This window comes from Choristoneura fumiferana, chromosome 18 (genome assembly GCF_025370935.1).
Source record: "Choristoneura fumiferana chromosome 18, NRCan_CFum_1, whole genome shotgun sequence".
Classification (NCBI taxonomy): Eukaryota; Metazoa; Arthropoda; class Insecta; order Lepidoptera; family Tortricidae; genus Choristoneura; species Choristoneura fumiferana.
Window position 1 is genome coordinate 17633015 of NC_133489.1, and position 14584 is coordinate 17647598.

General features: G+C 38.0%; 3 protein-coding genes across 3 annotated transcripts; 1 reads left to right on the plus strand and 2 right to left on the minus strand.

Annotated features, from left to right (window-relative positions):
• Positions 1–185: 185 nt before the first annotated feature.
• On the minus strand, positions 186–10429 carry LOC141438480 (uncharacterized). The gene is given in 7 exon segments (XM_074102377.1): positions 186–2799; positions 3281–3505; positions 5746–5915; positions 9632–9744; positions 9747–9857; positions 10034–10228; positions 10383–10429. Coding segments are annotated over 6 exon segments (2292 nt in total). The 5' UTR covers positions 10068–10228; positions 10383–10429; the 3' UTR covers positions 186–1160.
• A 570-nt stretch (positions 10430–10999) lies between these two features.
• On the plus strand, positions 11000–11693 carry ND-13B (NADH dehydrogenase (ubiquinone) subunit ND-13B). The gene is made up of 3 exons (XM_074102379.1): positions 11000–11119; positions 11191–11352; positions 11435–11693. The coding sequence occupies exons 1-3, from the start codon at positions 11102–11104 to the stop codon at positions 11609–11611; spliced, it is 357 nt and encodes a 118-aa protein (XP_073958480.1). The 5' UTR covers positions 11000–11101; the 3' UTR covers positions 11612–11693.
• Positions 11694–11729: 36 nt separating this feature from the next.
• LOC141438481 (tax1-binding protein 3 homolog) lies at positions 11730–13981 on the minus strand. Its single transcript, XM_074102378.1, has 3 exons — positions 13777–13981; positions 13571–13699; positions 11730–13345 (listed from the first exon to the last, which is right to left on the minus strand). The coding sequence occupies exons 1-3, from the start codon at positions 13828–13830 to the stop codon at positions 13157–13159; spliced, it is 372 nt and encodes a 123-aa protein (XP_073958479.1). The 5' UTR covers positions 13831–13981; the 3' UTR covers positions 11730–13156.
• Positions 13982–14584: the final 603 nt, after the last annotated feature.

The following is a 14584-nucleotide window of genomic DNA, read 5'->3' on the forward strand; positions in this document are numbered from 1 at the left end:
TTTTATGGAATTTATCCTTAAGACAGCTATTATTACATTAACGACTTCTACTTAATTTTAATGATTAGTTGTTGATTTGGAAGAGTTTAAATGAAGTGAATTACAATACAAATATACCTCATCTAAATTGTTTTATTTATTGTTAAAAAAATAATAGGCTTTCAATAAAAGGCATCAATTTGCTGAATTCTCTATTTTACATTTATTTTTTATGCAATATTACATAATAATGTTCAATCGTGATTATAAATTAAACCTAAATATAAGAATGCGGTTGATTTACCAAATTATCTATTTAAATACCCGTATCACAAGCAAAATCAAAATGTTTTACAGAAACAAGAAAGTCTTGGGCGAGACAAAAGATAATTCATTTTAATTGAAGTAGGCAGCTAAATAGTTAGTAGCAGGTTGTCCAATGTGATGTGATTCCTTACGATAGGTACGTATTTCCTCACTTAACACCTCGTATGCTTAGACGCGTATCCGTGCCAGTTGATGAACTGCGTAAGCACGGATACGTTCCAAATCTACGAAGCGGGCAATCTCTACTGACGTGATGTTGCCGCACCGTGGTGTCAAATTCTGAAATGGCTCCCGTATACGAGGGGGTAATAATTCCACCCAAAAAGATAGTATTCGACAACGGAAAGGAAACTATTAAAGCACCAAAGTTTGGCGCTTTTTTTCCCACTCGAATTCGATCTTGTCTAATCTCTTGGCATTATTATTTCTCCTATTCTTATTTTCATTTACAAGAGTGATGAAACTAAAAATGGTTACACCCTATCAACATAATATGAATAAGTCTTAATTCGAAAACAGCTCCCAATGCATTATTATGAATCATCAATATTTACATTTGCACAAAGTAAAATAGGTTCATATGATCGGTAGAACACTTTCGCATGAAGATTTAAGGTACAAAGCATTTTGATTCTGTTAGTCGTACAGTCAGCTGCATAGGTTTACCCAAGAAACAAGGTTTACAGCAAATTCTTATAATTTCACAGCAACAGATATAGATTATATCCACATAAACTCTCCCGGTCAACACAAATCGGTTATCTGTCGAACAATGACTGTACAATCGACAAGATTCAGGAGCTATGACCATTAGTTAAGTGTAAATTTTTATCACAATAATAGGTGGCGAGCGTTCAGAGCTTCGTATAAGTCTTATGTACGGAGAGGTTCAGCGGCAGGTCGTCGTCCGAGTCGGAGGCGGCAGAGCGGGCGGGGGAGGTGGGCTCGGCGCGGGAGGGGGACGCGGGGCGCAGCGCCAGGCAGGCGTCGGCCCGCTGCAGCAGCGCGCGCGCCGCGCCGCCCGCGCCGCCGCGCCGCTCCGAGCCCGCCGTCGACCCGCTGTCGCTGTTGTACGCCAGCACTGAAGAGTTTGGCTTCAGGATGGCGCTGCTCAAAATGTTCAGTAGATTTGAATTTCCACTCGAACTGGAATCACTAGAGTTTTTCTGGGTCATCACGTTCACCACGCTTTTCAGTCTTTTGTTGTCGCGGCTGGGGCGGCGGCGCCGGCGGTCGCGGTCCGCGCTCGACGTGCTGGGCCCGGCCTTGCTCGCCGCCGCCGCCTCCGCTCCCCGCTCCTGGGGCGCGCTGTCGCTCTCGCTCCTCTTTGAACTCTTGACACCTTTCCCGGAATGAGATTTACGTTTGCTACGTTTAGTATTTTCTGCCGGCGGTTCTTTGGCCTTCCTGTTTTTGTGCGAGCGAGTCGTGCTCTTTTTACTTTTCTTCTTGTCTTTTTCGACCTGTTGTTTGGTGCTTTTTCTTCGGGACTTTTTGGGCGTCCTCCTTCGGTGATCGTCAGATGAGACTATGTCGGTGTCGGTGTCGGTGGTGGTGGTGGTGGTGGTGGTGGTAGTGGTGGTGGTGGTGGTGGCAGTGGTGGTGGTCGGGCTGGGGCTGGCGACGGCGGGGTCGGGCGGGGCGCGGTCGCGCGAGGGAGAGCGCGAGGGCGCGGTGGAGGCGGTGGAGGCGGGGGAGGCGGTGAAGGCGGGCGAGGCGGACAGCGCGGAACGGCGGCGGCGGCGGCGCGGGCGCGGCGGCGTGGGCGGGCAGTACGAGCTGTCGCTGTCGGAGCCGGCCGAGCGCCGCGCGCGCTTGAGGCTCAGCTTGACGAGCGGCGCGGGCGCGGGCGCGGACGCGGAGGCGGTGGCGGGCGCGGGCTCGGGCGGCGCGGAGTCCTGCACGATGACGTCGCTGTCGGAGCCGAGCAGGTCGACGACCTCCGGCGTGCGGTCCTGCGGCGGCTTGATGTAGCCGACGACCATGACCTCGTCGTCGTCGTCGGAGCCCGAGTGGGAGATGGTTTCGATGGGGACGACGCCGCCGGCGGGGGCGGCCGGGGGCGGGATGTAGTGCTGCGGGTACACGGGCACGGGCAAGCGCGAGGGCCCGGGCGGCGGCTCCGCGGGGCCCGACGACGACACCATCACGATATCCGAGTCCACGCTGGCCTCCGAGTCTGAGCTGGAGAGCACCTCGTTCACGATGGTGGATATCCGCGTGTCGGTGGTGTACTGGACGTTGCGATCGTAGCCGGTCATGTCGTAGGGCGTGGACGCAAAGCAGTGCAGCTCATGCAAGAAATGCTCCGTGCGCTCGCCAAAATACCTCTGCATCGCTTCCGTGAACTCGGCAGAGTTGATGTGGTATTGTTTCAGCAGTTCCAGGATCCGAGCGAGCACGTACGAGATGTGACCCACGTTTTCATTCAGTAAATAGTGTAACTCCCTTGTCAGCCATGGGACTAGCCGATGCATTTGAGAATCGTTGTACCTAGGGAGCATAAATAATTTGTCAGATCGTTTAAGAACGGGAAGTTCCGACGGGTAAGTCCGATCTAAAGTAAAGCCAAGGAGATGTAACATACTTTATCTTTGTCTGATATATCTCGCGTTTTTTCTCTCTCATGCTATGACTTTTCTCTCTTTCTCGTTGGCATTACTTTACGTGTCTAGACTAGACGCATAAAACATACAATGAACGTTATGTTTCGCATTAAATACAAATTTTAATTATTGGCAACCAATTTAAGTTTTGCGAACGTCAAAATGAGGCCAAGTGCAACCAAACTTCGCCAAGCAAACTGATAGCACTACGCACACTCGCACGAAGAGAGGCAGTTTTATCGAGTCACATTATTATTCGCACAATAACACGATATTACTTTTTATTTGTTCCGAGATTAGAAATAAAAATACCCAACTAATACCGCAGTAAATGCAAACACGTCACATTCCTGTTGCTTTAAATTTACCTGTAGAATTCCGGCGAGCAATCCCTGAACCGTCCGGTAAAGTCCGGCAGCGGGCGAGCCCACAGGTTGTGCCGGTAGACTGTGCGGCGGAAGGAGGCCGGCGAGCGGCGGCGGCGGCGCGCGGGCGGCACGCGCGAGTGCGGGAACACGCCCGCTACCATCGGGTAGTGCATCAGCAGCTGTTGGATGGCGATCGTCTCGTGCCGCGGAAGGGTCAGGGTGGTCCTGGAATAAGAGATATCCCCATAAATACACTGTTTTTATAAATATCGTCGCCGCTATTGGACAACATATAATTATTTTAAATAAATAAATATCATGGGACCCTTGACACCAATTGTCCCAGTCCCAAACTAAACAAAGCTTGTGCTTATTGACACTAGGCAACGGATAAACATACTTTAAGTATATTGATAAATACATACTTAAATACATATTGAAGATCTAAGACCCGAGAAAAAACATTTGTATAATTCATACAAATAACTGCCCCGGCCGGGATTGGAACCCGGGACCTCAAGCTTCGTTTAGGTTCTCTCACCACTAGGCCATCCGGTCGTCGTTTTAAAATGATGAATAGTACATAAATTTATGTTATTTATCATATGGTGAATTTAATTTAATTTTAATGGTGAATTTTCCTTAGCAAACTCATGTCCTACGAAGATACAGAAAAATATTGGTTGTATTAAAATAAACAAAGATAAGTACATAAGTTAGTACTCATAGTTTTTATGTTAGTTTTCAATTTAACCCTTTATAATGCCCCATTTATTGGAGCATACTACCACAGAATCAAAAGCAGCTATAGAATACATACCTGACAAAGTTTTTTTTTTAATTACAATGGAGATTGTGACGTATTATGAAAGCAATAAGTGCGGTTTCCAATTCAATACAAGTGGTCGCTAAATCGCCTTTGCCTTAAAGGGTTCAAATTGTATAAAACGCCTTAATGCTAAAATTACTACCTTACTTATATTTTGCATGTGATAAGATATTTAAGTTTGATTAATAAGCCCCTCTACATGTACATCTGAAACACGAATTTTCCTAGTTTGTCCCTTTTAATAAGTGTAGCCCATAAGTTTGTTAAAATCATAGCTCAATAATCATAACTGTCTAGACACAGGACAACAAGTTCAGTGCAGGACATAGCCTTCCCTCTAGCGCAAATTCGCAGACCCCTGACCGCCTGGCCCTGAATATTTACCAGGACTCGGTAGACTAGACTTATTACAGGTAGTAAGCGCCGTGACAGAAGTGCATCTGGTATTAGAAATTATAATGATATGCCGTAACATAGACCATATGCCGTAAGGTAGACATTAACCAACCACAGGGAGGGCTATTCAGTCCTTTTTAGGGTTCAGGAGCCAAAATGGCAAAAACGGAACCCTTATAGTTTCGCCATGTCTGTCTGTCTGTCCGTCCGCGGCTTTGCTCAGGGACTATCAATGCTAGAAAGCTGTAATTTTGCACGAATATGTATATAAACTATGGCGACAAAATGGAACAATAAAACTAAAAAATATATATTTTTTAGTGTCCTCCCATAGACGTAGAGAGGGGGTGTTTTTTTTTCTCATACAACCTTGTAGTGTGGGGTATCGTTGCATAGATCTCTTTTAAAATCATTAGGGGGTTGCTAAAACGATTTTTCGATTCAGTGATTTGTTTGCAAAATATTCAACTTTAGTGCAAATTTTCATTAAAATCTAAACCGGTGGTTGGAAAAATTTGAAAAAATTCAGTATGTTAGCAAGTATATCAAACTTTCATGGAAAACTATAACGGCTAAGTTTGCTTGAGAATTATTAGTAGTTTAAGAGTAAATAGCAGCCTAAGGTATAAAATATACCTAAACGTGGAAGATTCCGTATAAAATACGAAATCCTTAGAAAAATATTACTTATTTATTTTTTTCGTAATGGCTACGGAACCCTATTTTGGGCGTGTCCGACACGCTCTTGGCCGGTTTTAATTCAAGGGAAACTCAAACAACTGCAGGCTCTCAATACACTGAGCTGAGCTTGAGGAGTATCTCAGTAGCTCACTGAGCTGAGCGCGAATATAGTAGATACTCTATATCCTTAAAAAACTATATGAGGTGAAGTTAAATAAAAGGTTGTATGTTATTTTTGAGACAATCAAATGGACCTTAACACATGCACGCAGATAGTAAATCTGCTTGACATAAAAGTCATTTTCACTTAAAACTTGACATCTTATCTTTCTTATATTATGTATTGTCATGCCTACACTTATGTGTGACAATTGAAAGGCAAACTGTAGAAAAGATAGGTACAGTTAAGGTTTTTTTTGTTTTGTTGAAATTTCATAGTGTTTTGCCGTTTTATTAATAGAAAATTATAAGAACCCAGATTACACTTTCTAGAAGTACTTAGCTATTTGCAATAGCATTTTATAATACAACCATCATAGTAGACCTGAATCTCTCTTACCTGTATCTAAATCTTCGGGTGGCAGATGTGAAGTTATCAAGGCCTGCTTGCTCCGGGCTACCTTCCGTCTGCCGCTGTTCCACCAGGTACTCCTCATACTGGTGGTTGGAGCGCACATTGTGTATGATGGACCTGAAGTTTTGTTTGCACAGAGGACACTCCGCTTTAACCTGAAACACCATTAAAGTATGATTATTGATTATCTATCACATAATGTCATTCCATTTATGACTGTAATAGGTACACTGTATATACATATTGCAGTAAGGTGCGTAACAATTGATATAAAAACAATTCATATATTTTCACTGGATATAACGATTAAAGGATATAATGCACTTTTGATATAACAACATTTGATATATTCTCATGTTATATAATTATCAACAGATATAATGAACTTGTAATATAACAACTATTAATCTAACAGTCATAACATATAACATACATGGGATATAACTTTGTTCGATATAAAGCTCAGTTGGTATAATGTACTATTGGCATAATCTGGAATACTTACTACTATTATATCGACGAGCGAAGCGAGGAGGAGTGTTAGGTATAACTGTGACCTTACAGCGCGCGAGCTGAGCGAGCGAAGCGAGCGTGCCACTGCAGCGGCCGGCGAAGCGCCTGAACCGACTCTTTTGTATAATACTATAGTTTTTTTTTCTAATTTATTTACTAGGCGCATCTACGCATGGTCCTAAACAGATTGCAACCGAAAAAAAAATATCTTACACAAAACATTATACCACTAATACTTATATCCAATATACATTATATCCATTAAACGTAATATCAAAAATGTTATATTAAATGTTGTTATATCTAGTGAAAATACATCAAAAGTTGTTATACCAATCATTACACACCCATTACAGTATACATTACTGTAACTTATGTATTTACAATCATATCTATGGAGACTGCTGGAATTTAAGTCAATATGTCCTGTGCCTTGTTTCATGTTGTTTCCATAAATATTTATAGTATAACTAGCTGTTGCCCGTGACGCCGTCCGCGTAGAAGTATGAAAAAAAGTTTACATCCTTCCTCAGAAATACAGAATATACACAAAAAAAAACATAAAAATCAATCAAGCCTTTTCGAAGGAGATTGGTCACAAACATTGTGACCAGAGAATTTTATATATTAGATTTACTAGCTGTTGCCCGAGACTCCGTCCGCATAGAAGTATGAAAAATAGTTTACATCCTATTCTCAGACCTACCGAATATACACAAAAAAAAACATAAAAATTGGTTAAGCCATTTCGAAAAGTTTGGTCACAAACATATTTGACCTAAGAATTTTATATATTAGATAAGTATATATAGTATAGTATAATATATTTTCATACACATAATGGTAACTGTTGTGTACATGATTGATTGTATACTCCAAGGCATAAATATCTATTCAGCTACTGCATCAAAAACATCTATCTACCTTATAGCTATTGGCTTAAAGGCATATATAGGTATTTATGACGTTTTGGTACCGGGATTGTTGAGCCACTATTTTAGTTTAGCCGAGTTATTACACATGCTCTCAATGAATACTGTCATTAATAAACTAGAATAACTTTACACGGCCAAATTACGAACAGTGGTAAGTGGCTCAATAATCCCTGTTCATGCAGCTGTACATAGTATTTATGACCTTAACTATACGTATGGTACACATTGTTGATGAGGGTTTCTGACAAACAAAATATTGCTAGATAGCACCAGTCTATTGATGAGAGGTCCCAAACCAAACCAATCCCAAATGTGACGCATATCAAATGAATCTCAGGATACTAGTAATCACATCAAGCATCAAGCTATATTTGACCTGCCAGAGTAACCCTCATTGGTATAAATTGTTGCATGTATTTATTCCATTTAATTTAGGGAGGGTCAGGTTATATTCATATTGGACTACAAACAATAAAAATAATGCGACAAAAATTAAACCACACATGCCAAGCAAAGCATGTGGTGTTAAAAGTTTTGTGAAATTTTGCTGAGTATACTTCTGAATAAATGAAGTTAATATTTCCCAGTAAATCAGTATTAGCAGTAAAGGTTTGAGTTTTAGAGTATTAATAAAACTAGCATTCTTATGAAGAACCGGGTGGCAACTATTTCTGTTGTAGCTCAGTAACTGGCCAATGCATTCTTAATCTTATAGCCCACACCATGTGGCTTTTTGTGGTTTGTTGTGGATGCAAATGTGCAGGCTTGACCAATTGTACAGTGGTTCACTAACTTTTTTGGTGATGGAGCCCTTAAATAGTCAAAAACATCTAATTTAATGGATGGTTGTACTCTTAGAGTACATCAAAAAAACTTATTTTAACTATGGACAGTACTTGGGCAGAGCCTCTGCACAAGCTCAAACCAGGCAACCCATGCTAGTTAAATGCATTTCAAAAAAAGCTAAATTTAATAACTAAAGTGACACTTAGACAAACAGATACTTATCATAACTCCCAATAAGGTCAATAAATTGAAACCAGAGTAATATTTCCTATCTCCATTAATTTTGTATGCAATTCTCTACACATATAATAGACCAATAGTGAAACAAGAAAACAACTTTGTGTAAAATTAAATTCATTTGCAGTATGGGTCAGATTTAATGGTAGGTACATACTATAAAAATAAAAATTATAATAAAATTTTAATTGCATCAACCTCAGTGGTTAGAGAACCTGACCATGAAGCTTTACATTTTGTCTGCCATGTGACGGATCCGTCCAGGTCCCAGATATGATCCCCATGGGGCAGATAAAAATGTATGAAAAATATGAATACTTGTTTGCAAGTCTTGGGAGTTTAATATGTATACATGTATTGTATTTATTTAATGTTAATCCATTGTCTAGTATGTCAAGTGTTACATCATATTTATTTATAATATATAAATATATAATGCAAAGCAGAAATGATTGTCAAAAGCATGAAATTAAAACCTTGCACAAGAAAACAAATAAATAAACACTGCTTAGCAGATGACAAGTGTGATAAAAACTATGATGCTATGTACAAAAATCCTTACTTTGCACTATAATGCAATGTTTGGTAACATTCATAACAAGGAACCTGTCAAAAATGCATCATAAGGAAAAATAAAACATCATAACTTTTGCTGTCTATCTTCTCTTTCCATTTATGAACATGGATAGTGCCTTGAATCATTTACTCCTAATAATGCCAGGATGTTTGGCAAAATCAGAGTTGACTCTCCTTTATCTTCATTGTGATTACTCAGAGCCTCTTTGTGGGTTACATCTTCAATTGAATGTGATAAAAAGTTTTAGGGAATTATTATAAAATAGCATATAGTGTGTGACATTGTATTAAGTGTTTACTGTATTTGAAACTGGACCATGGTTAATGTCTAGGACTGTTAATTGATTTAGTCTCAAGCTTTAATTTATGAATGCTGGTATGATAAAAACTGAATACACCTCAATTCAATTAAAATTTGATCACCCAATGTCTTAAATTTAGAACATTCATTAAAACATGGCTTGGCATCACATGGAATCTCATTTTTAAGTGACTGATTTGTTTAATTGTTACTTAATTTATGTTTATATTTGCTATTGTAATTACCTTGTTTCAGGCATAATTTTAAGTGCTGAATTGTTAATTTTATTACTTGTTTAGTTACTAAGCCATGTCTTTGTTTTGAAGAATAAAGATTATATATATATCTATTTATCTAAAACTAGTGTCAACTTCTACTGAGTGAGTGAGTTTGATGTGGGTCTTATGAGGCTAGGTCTATGATGATTAATATTCTCACTTTTAATCAACATATTTACAGATCAAAATTTGAAATCTATTGTACACACTGTAAAACTATATCTTTCGTTTCAAAATAAACTTACCTTGCTCCACGTCAGAAGACATTTGAAGCAAAACTGGTGGAGGCAGGAGTCTGTGAAGCATTTGTTTCTGCAGGTGCCGAGACATATTGCACAATTGGGTGGGGGGGAGCCCGGCCACTCTCGTGTGGAGTGCTGCTGTCGTCGCTCTTAACACTGCTGGGATTGGCTCCAGACCCATCATCTGGGGCTGGGGTCTCAACTCTTAATGTTTCCATGCTTGCAAGATCTGCAATTTTGACCAATTTAAAATATTTATGCCTGATATACAACGTCATTTTGATAATGGATACTGCTTCATCAATACTTTTCATAAATAAGAAAATTATGTATGACAAGTTCTTATAAAACAGCAACATGGAAAGGAAATACCATTGACGAGTGGTAATAATAATAAATACCTACCACCTACACTACACGACAGATTATGGTACAGCATGAACCAATAAACTGATAGTCTATGCACTATTTCATCACAATGAGTAATAGTTTAATAACGGAGCACTTCCATTTCATAAAAATAAGTTCTTTTCGCACGAGTAAAAACTACATCGTCAATGTGCGTCTGCGTAATCTCTCTCAGCTCAGTTTGACAGGTTTCTGAAAAGGTGAAGTGAAGGAAGGCAAGGATGCGATGCGACTGGCAAAGCAGTGTTGTTTTGCAAAACCTTTAAACTAAATGATAATGTTAAATAGTAAAATTAAAATTAAAATGTACACGTAATTCAGTAACTGAAAAACACTGATCACAGACAGACTGAATGAAAACAGTTCAACAGAAATATTTTTACTACAAAAACATAAACCATAGACATTTTTTATAGTATTTTATAGATATATATATATCTTCTGATAGACCGATAGAGAATAATGCTAGATTTACACGCTTGCCAAGCTTCGGCAAGCTTTCACTAGCTTAAGCGTATAAACGGCCCGTTTGGATAGGCTTGCCTTGCGTGATATTGCCAGCGCGTTCGGTTTTTATGTTTTTCAATACAGATCAATGCCTTTGTATAGGCTTGGAGCCTTGGAGCTTGTAGCCCTTGTAGGTACACTAGAGATGGGTAAATCCGGATCTGAAGATTCAAAAGAGTCAGATCCTCAAGCGGATCCGAAGCGTCAGCGGGGCGGCAAGGCAAGAAGTTTTTTTTTTAATTTATGTTAGAATATTGCACTTTGTATTAAAGGGCCTGAGGGCCTACTCCGAAGTTCGTATCGTTCTACCGTCTCACTGACGCTTATATTATTAAATACGAGTGAGAGGGACGGAACGTCACAAACTTCGATTTTAGTCTCCTTTATTCTAACATAGCCCCGCTGATCAGCGTTTGATTTGATATCTATCTATTGTTTTTTTTACTCTGTCTGTGTGTGATGTGCTACTGTCAAACTCAAACGCCACTGTCAGTTAAGAAGTATTAAAAAAAATATTATCCCTTGTGTTTCAGGTGTTATCTAACAAGTGCCTCCGAAATGGGCATTTTAAAAAAGGTATTGTATTGCGCTTTCTTCATAGTATATATTTTGTAGTATAATGAGACCCATACCGTATTAATTTTCAGACTACAGGTCTTATGGGCTTGGCTGTGGCCCAGAACCCACATCATACTCTAGGCGCATTGTATGGAAAGATCCTGAGAACTTTACAGAAAATGCCTGAAAGTTCTGTGTACCGAAGGTACACTGAACAGATAGTCCGAGAACGAGCAGCTGTGTTAACACAGGTTTGTTTTGCTTTTTCTTGAGTATTGAAATGATATGAAAACCTTCATTGAACTTTTAATTATATGAATAAAATATTTCCAGACAAAGGATGTATATGAGATTGAGCTGAAAATTAACTGTGGTCAAGCAGAGGAACTTATTATTCAAGCAGAAAATGAATTGAATTTGGCTAGAAAAATGTTGAATTGGAAACCTTGGGAGGAGCTCATCAGCAAGCCACCCAAGGGCCAGTGGGACTGGCCTCCAGTAAAGGGTTAAATTTGCTAGTAGTCATGTTACATTAAAGATTAGTTCCGGTGTATAGTACCAAAATATCTAATAAATTTAAAGTGTGATTAAATTATTGTTTTATTAAGATTAAATTTATTTAAACAAGTTTTTCATAGTAACATGTTTTATTATCTTAATAAATTCATGTACAACTTAAACAAAATGTAATAAAGTCCTTATTTGTAATAAACTTTCACTAAATGCATCTCTTGGAGTCATACACAAGTCTTAAATTAAGTACATGTCATTCAATAATTCTCATTCCTTCTTGCTCATGAATTTGTAGATCAGCACAATCACTATTTGTTTCCGAGATTATTCAGCTTTATTCCTTGACATTTTTTCGCTAGTCTTTGGTGTGCCATTTGTAAATAAATACAAAACATGAAATTCACAGTAATAAATTACAAAGCCATTACAGAAAACCGCATCTAAATTGGTCCAACCATTTTGGAGATAAATGGGTCATTTATTTGCACACAAACAAACAACCTCTCACCCTAGTTCCATCATGGGTAGTAAAAAATTCATTAGTTGTTTACAGTATCAATGTAAAATCTATGGTGTTATACAGGACATCAGCATGCAAATAGTTGTGATTGAAAGCAGAAATGTGTCAAGAGATCACAGTAGGTAATACAATATATTATCAATTTGGCACAGTTCATAATTATGACAATATATCAGAGATTTATGTGATTCAATAGAATGCAGATACACAATGTTTTACTTACTAATATAAGTCTGAGATGCCAAAATATTGAGCTGCTACATTGGTCTTGTTCTAAGAATATTTTCCAGATTTAGATGATCAAAAATTAAATCACACTGAATCAATCTAAAAACTCCTTAGATCACAAGAATAGCTGATATAAAGTATTAAAAGTTAATAAATAAATATATAAAAATACTAAATGAGTATTATCCAAAAGTTCAAACATTATCTATTAATTAGCTCTTTTATATATCAAAGAGGTGATTCGCACTATTAATATAAAAATAAGTTTTTTGATACGGCAGTGTGGCAATGTTGCTTTCTTACTGAAAATGGTTTTTGCCTAAAATACATTACATAGAGCAATTTAACTACCTAATTTGTAATAGTAATGTGTCATGCGTTGCACTTGTGATTCAACTTATTAATAACAATATAGAGAATTGTTAACTAAGTAATAAATTTTAAAATACAAGTTCATTCTTTCAACATCAATAGACATAATTAATTGATTATACTAGACTAGGGTACTAGAAGAGATGAAAGAAATACCAAACATGCAGTATACAAGAAGTGTTACTGGTAACTCACTCTTTAATTACATATTAACACTAATAACTGCCATTTATGAGGTTACAAAATATAATTATGAAAGTACTGAATTCATACTGAGTAAAAAAATATTTTCATAAATATTTAAACCTAAATCTTATGCAGTTAATAAACAATAAATAACAATATAAAATCACTTATTTTATAATACTTGTCTTCAACTACACAAAATATCAAATAAAAATGATAATGTAAACTGAGTACAGTTACGTGGATGTTACACCCTTTCTGGCCACTAAGAGGTTCAGAACAGGGTGTTTCTTGATGTAACTCACTGCTTTTTTGTGAGTCACCATTGTAAAGTCATAGCCATTACACTGTAGGATCTTGTCGTGCATCCTCAGGCCTGACTTGGCAGCAGGGCTCCCTTCATGCACTTCAGTCACATAAATACCCTGAAAAATATTTACAAGACAATATGAAATGCAAGTTTCACAATTGTATAATTTATACCAACAGTTACCAATTAGTTCCATAACAGAACTATTGTCTGGAAGGTTAGACCCAGTTTCAGATACAATGACATACTCTTTTGGTTAAAGAACGATTTCACTTTAAAACATACTAGTTATAGAGATGTGGAGCATCTTCGAGTATTGGTCATGATTAAAAATACTTACGTTGTCAGTGTACCCCTGAGGGCTTTTACGGAAGTCTTGGTCAATTCCCCCGCCTATTTTGAAGCCACATTTCATAACTTCTCGTCCTTCTGTATCCACGCCAGCTTCTTTTTGAAGGGTTATAGGTATCTACAAAAAAAACACGTAAAAACCCATTTTCTATTATAAAATAGACAAATATAAGTGGGAGTGGTCCTACAACTTACACTTAGGCACTCCATTGCCGTGCCAGCTTGGTGTTGGAATGCCATTTTCGCCATGATTGCGGTTGATAATTAACAACTTTTAAATTAAATGTTGAGTTTTACGAATGGAGACTTCAATGGAAAATTTATAATTATAATATAATACAATACAACAACACAGCACTCGAAAGCAGAACTTAACTAACCACAGATAAGAAAGCAAGCAAGATAAAATTTAACCAAAATTTAACGTTTCGTTTAGGCTTCGTTAGATTCGATTTTTCGATTCGACAAGTGGCAAGAGCCACGAAGACGAAAATTAGTTTCTTGGAAGGAAAACCGAATAATAAGCAGGTACGCCACTAAAACAAATTAAAAAGTTGTATTTTTCTAACTAGAACAAGAGGCTGTCTGGGACTTTTTAGCGGGCTTTTCAACAGAGCGGTCATAAAATTTTTATTACATAGTTTATGTAGTAATTAAATAGTTTGTTGTGTACGTAATTTATATTATTTAGTGTAGAATTGTTTTTTTCTGGTAAGTTTTTATATATATATTATTTCAGAGGAGAAAATTGCTTAAGTTTTATAACTATGGAGACTGAGGTCTCCGTAGAACCCCCGGATCCTCCTGATCCGTTTTCGGCTCTAATTGAGGCTGCCAAGTTATGCGAAATGGTAGACTTTCAACAGGTTTCGTATGGCAAAAAGGAAAAAAAAAGCGTATCTGTAAAGGCTGTAATAGTCTTTACCCAGTGATTAAATGAAAAAGATTATATTTAAAAAGTAACCGACATGTATATTTGCAAAAGACATTGACATAAGTAAGA